We start from the raw sequence: 17,011 nt of genomic DNA on the forward strand, positions 1-17,011 counted from the left end.
GAAATACTTCCACAGCTCTCACAAGTATAAGCCCTTGTTCACATCTGTGTACCCGTGCGGCCTGCGATTTGCACGGGCGTGAGAGCCCATTCATTTGAATGGACTCCTGTGCCCTAAGACACGCAGGGAAGAAGTCTACTGCACTACGTCAGAAATCACAGTCTGGCCGGGAACTGAGGTTCCCAGTGCAGTTATGATTTCCAGTGCGGGTGGCTTGCCATTAGAAATAATGGCATCTGCCTTCGGGTTCCTCTGTGTGGGTGGTTCAGCTGCAGGTATATGTGCGGGTTCCACAGTGGCACCACCCGCACAGATGTGAACCAAGGGTTAGGGTCCATGCATGCAGGTAAGTACCCAGAAAAAGATGATCACATGCTCCACATAGTGTGAAAAAAGATGGCTATTAATTTAAAATAACTAACATTGCACTCAGAGAAGTAAAAAAAAATTAGCGCTGCATAAAATCACCAGACTCCCAAAAACATCGCACTTCCAGCTCATTTCCAGTAAAACGTGATGTCAGAACAGGCTCCGCCCTACATATTTTGTCACAGTTGATGTATGCTAGGGCATGAACGAAACGTGTAGGGCAGAACCTGTTGAGATCCCAGGCAATATTGGAAGAAGGTAAGCCAGCAGAGGCAGTGTGATGCTTTGGACAGTGTTCTGCTGGGAAACATTGGGTACTGCCATTCATTTGGAAGTTATTTGACACATCACCTACCTAAACATTGTTGATGATCAAGTACACCCCTTAATGAAAATTGTATTCCCTGATGGCATTGGTCTTTTTCAGCAAGATAATGTGCCCTGCCACACTGCAAAATGGTTCAAGAAAGGTTTGAGGAACACAAGCAGTTTGAATTGTTGACTTGACCACCAGATTCTCCAGATCTCAATCTAATCGAGCATTTGTGGGATGTGCTGGAAAAACAAGTCTGGTTCAGGAAGGTCCCACCTTGCAACTTAAAGGATCTGCTGCTGATGGCTTGGTACCAGATATCACAGCATACCTTTTAGAGGTCTAGTGGAGTCCAGGTCTCGGTGGATCAGGGCAGTTCTGGCTGCAGAAAGAGCTGTTTTGATGGCAAACGGAGGACCCATTAGTTGGGTGGTCATAAAGTTATGGCTGATTGGTGTGCATCAGCACCAGATGGTGCTTTAAATGGTATTTTCTGCCATATATATATATATATATATATATATATATATATATGGCCAGTGACAATAATAGCTTGGAGGAAAAGATGAACTTGGATTGTTACAAACCATGCAGTGACTGCAGAAATCTCTATTTAAGGTGACAAACAAATGTTATTTGGGATGGAACCCTGCCTCACTCCAATCAATACAGAGAAATCCATCTGCATAGAATTGCATTTTAAAATCTCATTTCCCTCTGTACACTAGCTAAGATTTTAAATGAGGCTGACAGTGGGTGTGTCTGGAATGGTGGCTGAAATGGAAAAAGAGAGATATTATTTGGATGGCATGCAGAACAGAAGGCAGTGCTCGGATGAGCTGAGACTCCCTGGAGAAGTAATTGTAGTCTCTGACAAAGAGGAAAATCTTCAGGGTACAGAAACCTTATTACATAGGAAAAACACTGACTGACTCTGTGACTGAACATGAAAATAAATAAATAAATTCTGATTGATTGTATTAAAGAGTGTTTTCACATAAGGATTGCTGGAGTCAGGAATTTAAAGGCCATACATCCTGTGATAAATGATCGGTAAATTAAATCAATCGATCTCGTGTGATAAAAAGAGTCAGGAGAAAGTGGAATTTGATTGATAGTTAGAAGATTTGATCATAGGTTATCAATCACATCTCTGTGTTCACCAAGCAATTTCATAATCTGATCGATTAAAATGAATGAATTTATGAACAAAACATCTGTGTTGCCAGTGTAACATGATCAACAATTTTCCACCCTTGCCAGTTGATTCAGTTTGGCTAAATTGATCTAGATAGATCGAAAGGTGAGGTATGCCTTTTCAAGTGTTTGCTGAATTGATAGAATTGTACATCAATAAAATAGCGTTGAAGCATGTATAAAACCAACGGCCATTACTCCATGCTCATACTCCTTGACCTTTCCGCTGCCTTTGACACAGTCGACCACCCGCTCCTCCTCAGTAAACTCCACTCCATCGGCCTCCGTGACTCTGCTCTCTCCTGGTTCTCCTCTTACCTTTCTCAGCGCACTTTCAGTGTCACATACAACTCCTCCTCCTCCGCTCCGCTTCCTCTTTCTATTGGGGTACCCCAAGGTTCTGTTCTTGGGCCCCTCCTTTTCTCTCTCTATACCTCCTCCCTGGGCCAACTGATAACCTCCCATGGCTTCCAATACCACCTTTACGCTGATGACACCCAGATCTATCTCTCCACTCCCCAGCTCACCCCCTCAATCTCCTCACGTATCACAAATCTACTAAGCGACATATCAGCATGGATGTCACATCACTACCTTAAATTCTTTCAAAAACGGAGCTTGTAATATTTCCTCCTCCCCGATCCCCCACTCATGACTTTACTATTAAGATCAACAGCACAACGATTGGTCCTTCCCCTCATGCCAGGGTGCTAGACGTAATCCTAGACTCTGACCTCTCCTTTGGGCCCCACATCCACTCACTGGCTAAATCCTGCCGCCTCAACCTCCGGAACATTTCCAAAATTCGCCCCTTCCTGACTGACACCACAAAACAACTTATCCACGCCTTGGTTATATCCTGCCTTGATTACTGCAACTCCCTCCTCACCGGCCTACCGTTACACAGGCTATCCCCCCTTCAGTCTATTATGAATGCTGCTGCTAGACTCATACACCTTATCAACCGATCAGCGACTGCTGCCCCTCTCTGCCAATCCCTCCACTGGCTTCCACTAACCCAACGTATAAAATTCAAAATACTAACCACAGCTTACAAAGCCATCCACAACACTGCCCCTAGCTACATCACCGACCTCATCCACAGATACCGCCCAAATCGCCCACTCCACTCCTCCTATGATATCCTCCTCTCTAGCTCCCTCATTACCTCCTCCTGTGCTCACCTCCAGGACTTCTCCAGAGCCTCTCCCATCCTCTGGAACTCTCTACCACAGCATGTCCGGTCAGCCCCCACCCTGTCTGCCTTTAGGCAATCTTTGAAAACTCACTTCTTCAGGAAAGCCTACCCCACTTCCACCTAAGAACTGTACTTGAATCACCTCCGTAACATCCAGGATTACATCATATCCTCTCCTCTTTCTTTGCTGTAAAAGGAAACTACAGTTTCCATCAACCACAAGGAATTGTAGGGAATGTGGGCGGGTACACTAGGCCTGTATATGTTGAACGTGTCTGAGAGTCTCAGTCTGCCCACCACTGCAAGTGGGGCTGTATTACATCGCTACTTCCTGGAGAAAGAACTACAGAAGGGATGTGCCAAGACCAGCGGCATGGAGAATAGGAGGCATAGCAGCCACTGATCTTACAAACAGAAAACCAAAGAGAATGAACAGTTTGATTTGAAAATGAATAGGCTATTTCAGAGTAAACCAGATGGATGACATATTCAGTGAAGGTAGGAAATAAGGAACTAGAACCACGAAAAGAAGTTTTTGACCGGAGTTCCTTCAAGAACAAAGTGTTTTTTCTTGTTGTTTTGGGTAAATTGGGGAAGGGTTACATCCTCTATAAGTTTTTTATTGCTATCTGTGGCACATGTTCATAATGTTGTCACCAGGACAGGAATTAAAGGGAAATCTCCAACAGGGACACAGATATCAATAAAAAAAAACCTGACTGAAGTTCTACATTCCACCTACTAAAAATGTTTTTTTAATTGCTCTTGTATCCCTTCTGGACAGATTTTGCCTCACTATTTCATTGACATGACAGAGGTTTTAACCCTTCTCCACTCCATCTAAAAACAAAATAAAAGTTTTGGCTGGATTCCTACTGTAGGATGTTCAGCTGTACAGCTGAGATAAGAAGACTTATTAGCCTGCCTCTCGATTTGTCCCTGTATCTGATGCTCTGATGCAAGCTGTCAGCTTGTCTCTGCTTTGCCTGGAGAAAGCCATTTGTAGCTTTTGTTGTGTTCTCCTGAGCTTTCCGCTGAATCTCATATGGGAGGGTTTTCATGACATCCAGCTGTGCCAGGTATATGGATCTCTATTCCCTTAGATGAAATTGTTCCTCAGCCACATGGGATGGTGTATCAGCATAGTACAGTAACCGGCAGCCACAGGAAATTTAAATGGCCTTTTATCATCTTCCACTTGTCAAATGCTGCACAATGATTTTCATTGCAAGAGACACATTTATTGGGGAATACATTTTCTAGAGTCCTTAAAGGAGAACTCTATTTTTTACATGAAGTCAGTTTGATGTAAGCAGTCTTAATAATGTGTGTCAGAATATGAAAAGTCTTGCTTCTAGGTATAGTGTAATTATCTGTTTATGTGGCGGGCAGACTTATCTCAATGCTGATTGATACCAATAGACACCATAGGAGACAATGTGATCTAGCCTGTCTAGGCTTGAGGTCACATGATGAACAGTTATTTTGTTCATGAAAGAAAAAAGTACCCTTCTTTACACGGAATAATAATGCGATTTGACACATTACTGATAAAGTGTTGCTAAACCCAGGACCCTGCATTCACTATATCTGGTCTCCCACTGTACACAGAACATGGAAATGCAATTATTTTAGTAAATGTAAACTGCTGAAAACCTTTTCTCATCAGCAGTATATAGTAGTCGTGTGACTTCTATCAGTGTCTGGCTGAGCACTGGTTAAAGCTTGGAGGAGGAATTTTCTCTACAAGGATTCAGAACCACTGATCTCTGTCTGGACAGTGCTGATTGGCCCTGTGCTAATCACATGCACTCTCCCAAGAAAAAAAAAAACCTCTCTAGCAATACACACCAAATTGAGCATGTGCAGAGTGTCTACACACGATATGTCTTATTAGGAGATAAGAGGGGTGCACTGGAAGAATGGGAGGATCAGAGAAGTCAGGATCAAACATCTTTTTACACAATGCAGAGGATTAATGCTAACAGGCATGCTAACACTTTAAGCTCCGTGCATCATCACTGCGCTGTTCTCAGCCCACCACACTGCACACCAGCCCCTACTTTTGCAAAAATGCTGAGCTGTAAGTGAGAGTGGTGGGAGAGGGAGGCTGGGAGTGCTCACTCAAAGATTTTCAGGGCTGCACATCCGGCACTGGGAGACACTGTGATGCATGGGGAACCTTTTAGAAAAATGAGTGTAAAGATGAACTTTAAATGAACTATGTAGTGAGGAGGTTTGGATACTGCCAATGCTGAGGTCTCTTTTGGCAATACTAGATCCTAAATACTAGATACTAAATCCAGTGGCTTCAGTAGTTTTTAATATATGACTCAGAACAATTAAAGTGTGTGTACACCCTTACATATACCCAGTGAAGTGACTGGCCTCAGGTGATACACAGAGATGTAACAAATCCTCCTACCTAAGTTGTACCTCGTTATCTGCAGTCTTCTTTCCATTCAAAGTTCCAAATTTATAAAGCTTGTCCGAGAGTTCAGAAAAAAGGGGGTAGGAAGCTGAAACTACAAATTGCAGAGCTCAGTGAAGAAAGCTCTGAGAGCTGATTGAAGGGAAGAGACACACCTCCCCTCCACACAGCTCACAGTAACACAGCTGAAACTGTCAGTCTGTTGGAGGTCCCTCCCCTGTTACCATGCCTGTCAGGATAGCTTGTCAGAAGTGACTCATGCTGATAGCAGAGGAATGAGGCAGCAGACAGAAATGACACTGGATTGAGACAAGTACACACTATAGAGAGATATGCTTTGTTCATATTTTATGTCTGAGACATACAACCACTTTGGGAAAATTAGCAGTTCTGACTTTGACTTTCCTGATGTGCATTCTGGGTCAGGCTCACAAACAGTTGACGCCAGAGATAGTGGGGTTTATTTACTAAAGCGGGAGCATGCAAAATCAGGCTCACTTCTTCATAGAAACCAATCAGCCGAAAATTACGTTAACCAAGGTACCACTGTATATCATAACTGTGTTGAGTAGGGAGCCATCTATTGGGTATTCAATGCAAATGCACCCAGTTTTATTATGTCCCCTCCAAAAATGAGGCCATCATTTTGACGTGCAAGGACCATGGGTACCACATCACAACCACTGCCATAATAAAACATGTAAATGGGTATAATGAAGTATGTAATGATACATCATGAAAAACTATACAAAGTACAAAAGAACAGCGTCAATATAGACCAAAAGTATGTGTAAATTGGTAGAAATACATTTGATGATTACACATCCCCTTATTGGATACTAGTAGGGACATAATATAAATATATATAGATCATAAAATGATCATATAAAAATAGATGTCCTTTTATCAAGCATTCAAGGGGACAAATATACCAATCAATTTTGTTGTCTCCCAACCATTAGTATTATATAAGAATTTTTTTTTATATTCTCTAAGTGTGAAAAATATGCATGTTAAATGTCACTATTTTAATATAACAGAATTCCAGGTCACACCTATAAGTTCATGCAGGACAGGTTTACTTAGGAGCACTGCCTTTGACAAACAGGGTCAGTTTGTAATGTTTTCTCATGCAGCATGTTTGGTGCCACGCAGAGCATGCTGCATACAGCACATGTAAAAATGATTAAATAATTCCTCCATACAATGTACAGTATTCTCTAACTTTGATCAAAGCTGCATCATTTTTTTTTTTTAATTTACAGGCACCCCTTATCTGCATAGACTGTTTTTTGGTAAAGGTGAACTTACCCTTTAAAAAATAGTTTAGTCTGTTTTGAAGTGGGGGGGAGGGGTGTTGACCGTGGAAGGCAAAATATGAGTTAAATAAACTTCAGCATTAAATATATATTAAAAACATGTAAAGAAAAAAACATTTACAAACGTTGTTTCCCTATACCTTCAGCAATTTTGATGTTGTATACATTCATTTAGTATATAGTACTGAATAAAATGTCTCGGATTTCTAAAAGATACATGGCTGCTTATACATATGGTTTAATAAGTAATCTTGTCCTTTTCCCTTTTTCAAGGACTATCTTTCTGGGTTACATCAGCTGTCCCATCACCATGAAGAAGTCACTGGTCTTCCATTTATGTAGTCTGCTATGTAGCATGCTGCTGGTTTCACCAAAGGCTTCATGTCTTTCTCTTCGGAAGAAAAGGGACATCCAAGATGGAAATGAAGAGCTTGTTGGGACAGGTGTCCCTGAATCACTGCCTGGTGGTTCACTTCTTCCAACACAGTCTACCATACCCAAGGATGTCAACATGTCTTTGATCTTGCCAAATGTTGCGCCAGAAGAAATGCAAAACAGCTCTGAACTTCTGAACACCAGCACTGTTAACACAAACCCAGAGGCAAATAATGTTAGTTTTGCTAATGTAGCTGGTCCCACTACTCAGGTTAAACCCTCTAGTGAGGATGGTCTTCTGTCTACTCCTGGCTCCAGCGCTGATTACCCCACTGATTTGCCATCCCTTGGTATACCTATCCAAGGAGATCCAAAGGAACCTAGCCAGTCTCAAGATGAGAAGAGTGTACATTTAGATCAAAGCAATTTGGACAATTCATCCCAGGTTAACACTATCGAGATGTTAACTACCAACCCCAGAACCAGCATTTTCCAGACAGAAGACAACCAGTCCACCACTTCCTCTACACTTATTGGTCAGATGATTACTTCTGTTAATGCAATAACATCTGAAGATCCTATAGGCTTGGAAACCTCAACCTTAGACAACCAAAACAATGGTAGTACAATGTCACAAATAAATGAGGAATGGGATGACACCAAAGATACAACCCTGAATTCTAACAAAGCTGGTAGTGATGTTATAACACCAGTTCCAGACCAGGTGTTAGAAAATGAAAGCAGTGAGACTACTGTGTTTACTATTCATCCAGGAGTGACTGTCCCTTCTGATGACAAATCTGTATTTAGTACTGCCGAAAAGATGCCTGAAGAAAAGCTATCATCTGAGCTTAGGGAGCCAGAAGTGTCTCTTGCACCTGAGACTGATGACTTCCCTACACCACTACCAAGTACGGCTATTGATGATGCCCAAGCTGAAGGTCTTTCAGTGTACACAGGTAAATAGAACATCAGGAATTATAAAACTGTACACTATATTCTCCTTTTAGAGCAATATCATCACTCTATAGGAGGTGTGGCCCTGGCATAAACCATTTCAAAGGTAACAACAATGCTGAAATGCTTCAATTGTTTGGTTCCAGTGAGTCAGTGGGTTAGACATCATATTGATTCCTGAGCATCCCCTTGGGTTCTAGGCCCAAGCTGTTTGCTATTTTTAAAATGGAAGAAAATCCTAATCTTAAAAATGTTCTCACCCCTTCCTCCTACCTATCCCGACTAACCTGTATAAAAAAAAGAGTGTACTTACCCATTTTTATTCCAGTCCAATCATGTGATCCCGCAAGCTCCAGCTCCCCTGTGTCAGTGCGAGGCAGCTGAGGGGAGAGGAGGGGGCGCAAAGAATGGCTGAGCTATTGGTGGGAGGCTATGGGTGATGTCATAGCTTTTGGAATGCAGAGCCATTGTTGAGCACTTCCTGAGCTGGAGCTGCAGGATCAAGTGAGCAGGCCATCTGAAAAATAGGTAAGTACACTGGTCTCTTTTTATGCAGGAGGGGTGGGGTGTGAGGGAACATTTAAAAAAATAGTTAGACTTAGGATTTTAATTTTACGTTAAGCCCATGGTTCAGTTTAGCACGGTTGTTCAAGTGTATGTAACCTGCCAGTAACACACTCCCTGTCCTAGGGTGACAACACATACTGTACTCTATCTATATAGGAGCAGTGTTTCACTAGGATGCAAAGTGTATCAGGACTACAAAACAAACTCCTCTCATTATCTCTAAAACACAAGAGGAAGTGTTTTGTTATATAGTCTACAGAGAGAAATGGCGAAAAATTCAAACTGATAAGAGTCAGCAGAGACAAAGTGCACTGGACGTTATCTGGACGTTAGATGACATTTACCTCCAGCAGTCCTCTCTAGTGAGGATTCCAGAAGTTCTCCTGTAAATTAAAGTGATTCTAAATGCTGATCTTTTTATGAAACAAACAGAAGGATATGTAGTGAGCGCTTTATCCTAAAAGCAGCTATGCACTCAAAGCAACCAATATATGCAGTAAATCAAATGATATAAATTAGTGCAGCGCTAAAATCATATGTAAAACGAAAAATAAATTCAAACAACGTCCATAAAGTCTATGAATTGTGATCATAGAAACTAATAGGTACTGGTGGTGCTCCTTGGAAAATGATAGAAATGCGCACTCACCAGAAATAAATAAGGTATGACCATTGTATAAACTCCCTCATCAGAGGTCTGGTCAAAGGTCTGGTCAGCTTGGGCAATGCTCCCTTCCGTGTGATGACAGGACTTCAATGAAGAAGAACAAGATCCAGGTAACCAGAGGTTTCCTCAAAGGGGCTGGCTGGAAGGAACTGCCTGTTTACAGGAAATCTTCCACCTCTTGGTATGGTGCCTGAGTCTGAAAATAAGTACTCCTCTCAGGGAGTTTAGGGAAGGATGCCCATAGTGTAGTAGATTATCAAAAGAACTTTATTGTAAACATTCAAGGTATCCAAATCACGATAAGTAGTAAAATAACATCCAGGTATAGTGTGAACTAACCCTGTGGATATAAAAGGTGGCCGCCGGGCCTCCACGTGGCTCCGGTGGCATAGCGTCACGACATCCGGGCTCCTCCTAAGCCCTATGGGCATCCTTCCCTAAACTCCCTGAGAGGAGTACTTATTTTCAGACCCAGGCACCATACCAAGAGGTGGAAGATTTCCTGTAAACAGGCAGTTCCTTCCAGCCAGCCCCTTTGAGGAAACCTCTGGTTACCTGGATCTTGTTCTTCTTCATTGAAGTCCTGTCATCACACGGAAGGGAGGATTGCCCAAGCTGACCAAACCTCTGATGAGGGATTTTATACAATGCTCATACCTTATTTATTTCTGGTGAGTGCGCATTTCTATCATTTTCCAAGGAGCACCACCAGTACCTACTAGTTTCTACGATCACAATTCATAGACTTTATGGACGTTTTCTGAATTTATTTTTAGTTTTACATATGATTTTAGCGCTGCACTAATTTATATCATTTGATCTTTTTATGCCTTCATGCATTCTTTGCAAGAAGGTAAAAAAAACCTTCAGTATGTAGCTCCCCCTGCACCCCCCCTCCAAACCCTACCCGATTGCTATCCAGCACTGTGCATAAGAGCAGCTGCTCTACTGGGTCTCTCTCTCCTCATTGGCTCAGACACAGAAGTGGGAGCCATTTACTCCCGCTGCTGTCATTTAGAGCCAGTGAGGAGGGGGGGGAGCTGTTTCTTGTTCTGTGTATCCTATGGACATACAGAGCAGGGCTCAGGAGTGAGCACACATGAATGCCTCTAGAGCAAGCGGCTTGCTCTGGGGGGACACGCAACAGGAGGGAGGGGCCAGAAGTGTGGGTGGTGTACCTGACAAGAGGCGGGAACACTATTACACAGAGCAGGTAAGTATAACATGTTGGATATTTTCTCATTAATTTTGACTTTTAATATCACTTTGAAGCTGGACTCCAGGTATGATCTTAATTGCATACTTACACTGGTCCACCTGATACCTAAAGGAGCGCTGGGGAATCTGACCATCACCATGGAGTATGAGCGCTACTACAATGATTGTTATGAACTTCTGGGTCCTGTGCTGCCACTGTGGCCATTCAAAAAAAACCCTTACCATTTTTTCAGTGACTGCAAGGTGACGTCACTGTCCATCCTCTCCATCTCGTCCAATCAAAGAATGTCTTGTATTCGTTAAAGCAAATACAAGGCCTTCTGGAGGTGGTGCCAGCGAGTGACCCCCTTCTGGCCAGTTTGTGGTGGAGCAGCTGCTGAGCACAGGACCTGGAAGATCGTGACAATCACTACTACAGTGATTGTCAGCTTCTACAGCGATCTCTCAGGTATGAGATATGCATACTTACATTTTTCCAAGCTGGACCAATGTAAGTATGCCATTAAGATTATACCAGGAGTTCAGCATTAAGAAAGGAAGGAAATAAACTTCTTTCTGTGCAGTTAAAATAATTTGAAATTTAATATTCAGACTCGTGCATAAACTCAGTTGTGACTGGTTCTCTTGAAATTCTTTTTTCTCCTTTTGGGAAATGGATTTTATTCCAAATGAGTACAATTCTCAAATTAAATCTGTAAACTGTTGGACACTTTTTATGGATGACTGTGATGTGATGGGAATGTGGGATTTTAGTTGTAAGGACCTCTGTGTGATAAAATTGCTCAGATAGACGTCCTGACCTTTGCTTGTGTTCAGTTGATAGGAAGCAGTCTTTCCCTTGACTGTTCGATCTTGCCCTGGGTGGACAGGGGCTGTCAGAGCTAAGCTGTGTTTTGCTGAGAGCAGTGTTATTTTATATACAGAGAGAGAAATGGCTGGCAATTCAATTAACAAGATAGAGATGGCAAAACTCAAATCTGCCGGAGAACATTATCGAAGGCTTCAGCTTTTCTATGCCAGCAGCTACTAAGCTCGATGTAGAAGAAGGAAAATGTTGCTTTTGAATTTACCTTGGCTTGTTTTTGTCTATTGTGGAGTCTGATGAGTTTCTCCATCAATTTGTCATCCTTAAAGTAAACTCATGCTTTACTCCAACCAAAGTATTAAGTTCATATTAACCACTTGCCTACAGGGCACTTTTACCCCCTTCCTGCCCAGGCCAATTTTCAGCTTTCAGCGCTGTTGCACTTTGAAAATTGTGCGGTCATGCAACATTGTACCAATATGAAATTTGTATAATTTTTTTGAGACAGATAGAGCCTTCTTTTGGTGGTATTAATCACCTCTGGGTTTTTTATTTTTTGCTAAACAAACCAAAAACAACTGAAAATTTAAAAAAAAAAAGTTTTTTTCTTAGTTTCTGTTATAAAATGTTGTAAATAAGTAATTTTTCTCCTTCACTGATGTGCACTAATGAGACTGCAGTGATGGGCACTGATAGGCTGCTCTGATGGGCACTGATGAGGAGGCACTGATGGGCACTGAAAGGCAGCACTCATATGGCACTGATAGGCGTCGCTGTTAGGCGGCACTGACTGGCACTGATAGGTAGCGCTGTCTGGCACTGATAGGTGGCACTGATAGATGGCACTGAAAAGTAGCTCTGATGGGCACTGATATATAGCATTGATGTGCACTGATGGACACTGACAGGTGGCATTGCTGGGCACTGACAGGTGGCATTGATGGGGCTACACTGATCCTGATGATCAGTGTACATGTCCTCTCTGAGGAATGACGATTACCCGCTCTGCTCTCCTCACGAGCTGTCAGCGTGAGGAGAGGAATGCCGATAACCGGCATTTCCTTATTTACATGCGATCAGCTGTGATTGGACACGGCTGATCACATGACCGAGCCGACATCATCAGGCTCGTTCGGCTGATCGGTGATCCGCTGTGTCCCAGGGACACCAGTCCTCATATTGAGAATGAGAGAACCGCCCTTCTGTCATTTCCTTATATGGCACGTGGGAGGCGGTTAATAATGGCCACAAAAACAGACATACTTAAAGTATATGTGAACCCTCCCCTTGTAAAACAACCCATTCAGTTTAAAAATAGAAATGAAAGGCAAAACATTTGTGTTTATATCTAAAATACATTATAAATATAATTTTCTCCTTTTTTTCTTTTTATAAGTGATCACATTCCCTCTATTATCAGCTGCATAAGGTTCTCAGAGAGCAGGGGGAGGAGGAACAGAAGCACACTGATCTGGTCCGTGAATGGCTGTGCAAGCAAGGGGGGGGGGGTTGTCAGCACTTGTCTGATCATTGGAGGAGAGCAGGCTGAGTTCCCAGCACAACTAGAAAACTGACCACGCTGTGCTCTCATGCCTCCCCTCAGTGCAAAATACATGAAAGCCTGCTTGGAATTTGCAAAAGCTTTATTTTTATTTTTCACAAATTTTGTAAAAATTTCTAAAATTCTGTTTTCACTTTGTCATGATGGGGTACTGAGTGTAGATCAATGAGAAAAAAACTGAATTTAAGCAATTGTATCAGGCTGCAACATAACAAAATTAGAGAAAAAAGTGAAGGGGGTCTGAATACTTTATAAATTCACTGTATAGGCTGAGGACTTTCTCTGTGACAGTACTAGGCCAATCAACAAACACCAGCACTGTCACATGGGATTAGTGGGAGTAAGTCACAGGCTCCCCCATACCTAGAAGTACCAGGTGGTTTCTTTGCTTTCAAACCAACAGGGAACAAAGGAAATGTGAGTGTGCTCTACTGGAATGGGGGCCCTAAAGTAAATCAATTGTTTTCCCTGCAATAACAAAACACAGACGTGCTTTAGAGTTGAGTCCAGGCAAACAACTAAAAATATAAATAAAATAAACAAGGTGTTCTGTTACTGTTATCAATGCCAAAGGCTTTGTAATTTTCACCAGCCATTTGTGATACCCATGCTTTTTTAGTCATGTTACTCTTCTACTTCTTGGGTCACCTTTTCAGATTTCCAGGATCAGCTCCCTGCTCCATAGGCAGAGGTGATGGGCTCACAGTTCCAAAAACTAATTTATAGCAGCAAAAATGCCAAAATACTGGCCAAATTCAGGATACAAATACACATTGAGCTCTGGTATGAAAAGGATAGATCTTGTTATTAACATTCCAAAATACTGGAAACAAATATATTCCCCTGCTTTCAAAACTGGTACAAAGAAGTAAGGCAGACCTTAGATTATGCATTATTCTTTCTTCCATCGCAGGTGGAAGGAAAGAAAAATGCTCGATTCTCCTATCAGTACAGTCAGTGTTGATGGGGGAAACACTCCCGCGTGCTATTGTGTTCTGTCGGCCAGTGCCAGCAGCACTAATCATTCGGGAAAAACCCGGCAGACTGGTTGTATACAAGTTGATTGATAGTGTATAGCCAGTCCATATATGGATCGGAAGTCGACTGGTCCCTGCTGAGCTGTCTGAATTTCGATCTACAGTATGTATGGCCGGCTATGTTTGAAATGGAAGACCTCACTTCCTCTCTACAGCATAGGAATGTGGAATTCTGAGTCACTTGGTGTCCTTGATTTACCTTGAACAATATAAAAAATACTTGCAATACAAATACTTTATTTACTATCTGCTTGTCTAAGACTTGGGATAAGACATGAATTCCAAAGACCAAGCAGTCTAACTACTCAGGAGCTCCAGGGGTGCATCACATCTGCTCCAGGGAACTCTTTCTTTACGTAAAGCTGGGTACACACGGGCTGAAACCGGTCACGTCGGCAGGAACTGGACAACTTTCTGCCTGTGCGTACAGCTCTTCATCTGCAAGATGTGGGAGGGATGTTGGTTTCCTATCGCCCGACGCCTGGGACATGTAGTGCCGGACAGGTAGTTTTTTTTCTACCTTTTAGCCCTGCTCTGGTCAAGCACCTGGCACACAGTACCAGCTTCTCCATGCAACCCCCCCCCCCCCTTCTCCCCGTGAGGTTTCCGGGCTTCGCTTGCCCATCTGCGGGCCTAGCTCACCGTCGGCTAGAGGGGAGGGAGAAGAGCGAACAAGTCCACTCCCCTTCTTGTGCTGAACTGGAAGTGACATTACGATGTCACTTTCAGGTCCCCACTTAGAGATTGTAATACAATCCCTGGGAAAGAATGTAATACAATGCAATGTGCACCACATTACATTCAGTGGAGCAGAGGGAAGACATACAGGGTCTTTTAAACCTTGGATGTCTAAAAGAGAACCTGTCACCAAAAATCAGTACATGATTCAGTACAAATCAGTACCATGTGATGGGAAAAAAAATGAAAAAAAGGTTTTTTTTTAATTGTAAATTGTGTGGGCATGCTGCAAAACCAATGAGCCAGTCCTCCTGTTGGAATACAATAGCTCAGTAGGGAGATCGCTGCACTAAGGGCTCGTTCACACTTTACTCATTTCTAACGCTTGCCAAATGCCCCTATAGCATTTGACAGGCGTTAAACAGGCATTTGGGAAGCGTTTTTAATGCTCCTCAAATGCTCAAATTTGCCGCGACGCTAACGCTTCAGTGTGAACAGAGCTGTGAGCTGCCATGTGTAGAATTTTCATAGGCATTTGAGGAGCATTAAAAGCGCTTCCCAAACGCCTGTCTAACAACTGCTAACAAAGCTAGTGTGAACTTAGCCTAACATTGGATGTACGCCAATCTGTACGTTTTTTTTCGTTCAGCCCACTGGGTTAAATGAAAAACAACTTCCTCTGTGTACCCAGCATTACTCTTACTAGATATTTGCTCCCCCCCACCCCCTTTCCCAACTTTGTTAAACTAATTATTTTCTTCCAGCATTCTTTCCTTTTCTTTACCATTATTTCTATCATACCTCTTCTATAATCCCCCACACAGTTTTACCAAAATAATCCCATCTGCAAAATGTTACTGTCATAGGCATAATGTGTAGGGTGAGTTTGAATTTTAGTAATCCGTAAAAAACTTGATTGTAGACAGATCATGTGAAGATCACTAATATTGGTTTTATAGAATGTAATTTTTTTCCATGACAAAATGTTGGATTTGATTTTTTTCATTCTCATTATTTTCTCTTTTTATGAATGTATATTTGTTTTGTGTGGAACAGGCTATGGCATCTGTTCCTCAGTTGTCAAGAGGCTACAAGTTCCATCATGTTCTGTCAGGGCATCTGGAAAGTGTAGTGCAGTATTTAAAGCCTACTGTAGATCTGTATAGAGAAGCTCTGCATATAGCAGTGATGCAGTGCTGTAGTCCATGGCAAATAATCAGACTTCCCCTTTAATTAATATAGAGCAGTCAGAGTAATGAAAGGTTCTGATGGACTGGTTGCTGTGGGTTATTGTACGCGGTACATTGCCTAATTCAGTAAACCTCAAAAACTTTTTTTTATTCTTTTCTGTTACTTCAGTCAATGGTTTATGTTTTTTTGTGCAGCAGATGTCAAGCAGCCAGATTTGGACATAAGTGAGAACACAAATGTCACTGTGGCTCCTGCTATCATATTGGATGTTGCAAGTCAAGAAGCCAGCAGGGAGCCTAGTGTGATTGATAAAGCAGAAGAGACCATGAAGCGGAATGCAACTCCACAGGTGGTGATCCCCCGCATTGAGTCTGCTACAGCTTCTCCGACTACTACGGCTTCGGTCATACCTCTTGAATTTCCTAGCACTGAAAGTACACTCAATGGTAATATTTATTTTATCTACCTGTCAAACTGTCTTCTGGCTCGGCCTTTTTTATGTCTTTGTGCCATTCTTGAATAGACCGGATTGGGTTGTCAGGTCCTGCAAAGAGTATTGGTTATCTCTATTACTAGAAAATTGGGATTCCAGTAACTTTAAATGTTGAGTTCTAAAACTTTGTTCTTTGTTTTGTTATTTTAAATTCACACTCGTTCATTTTCCTGCAGCAAACACATACATTTTATAATATGAAAATATTTTTTCGAATAGAAATACCATCTCCCTATGGGCCTCGAGACACTTCAAGAGTCTGTACAAGAATAAGCAACATATGCAGATAATAGATAACAAATCTACTGATTTCCCAGCCATAGGATATCGGAAAACTGTATCAAATCATTTCCATTATTTTTCTTTCCCGACACCAGTCCATGGCAGCGTACTACCACACGTGTGCCACCATGTTGGTGCCAGGATAACACATTTGTCTGGTGGAGTTACATTTCCATCAGTCTATAGACACATGACGAATCCTAATATTTACCATGAAAATTTTCTATCAGTTATTTTTTTATCGATTTGTATAATAAAATATCTTAAGGTTAAAAAGAAAAAAAGTAATATCATTCTTTGCTGTGTGGCTGTATCTATAGAAAATGACACCTATGGCAAGCACTGAAATTGTT

The 17,011-nt window shown here is 42.0% G+C and overlaps 1 protein-coding gene across 3 annotated transcripts in view; it reads left to right on the forward strand.

The window, feature by feature from the left end:
* ARMH4 (armadillo like helical domain containing 4) overlaps positions 1-17,011 on the forward strand; it is a 304,815-nt gene that overhangs the window by 55,982 nt on the left and 231,822 nt on the right. For 2 of the 3 annotated variants that reach the window (XM_089661128.1, XM_089661130.1), the window contains exons 2-3: positions 7,101-8,161; positions 16,078-16,329. In XM_089661128.1, the coding sequence (XP_089517254.1) occupies positions 7,138-8,161; positions 16,078-16,329 (1,276 nt within the window). In that variant the 5' untranslated portion in view covers positions 7,101-7,137. The remainder of the gene's footprint in view (positions 1-7,100; positions 8,162-16,077; positions 16,330-17,011) is intronic. The other variant, XM_089661129.1, reaches the window with a different exon arrangement.

This window comes from Staurois parvus, unplaced genomic scaffold, assembly GCF_062004578.1.
Source record: "Staurois parvus isolate SC_StPar_1 unplaced genomic scaffold, SC_StPar_1.0 ptg001316l, whole genome shotgun sequence".
NCBI classification, from domain to species: Eukaryota; Metazoa; Chordata; class Amphibia; order Anura; family Ranidae; genus Staurois; species Staurois parvus.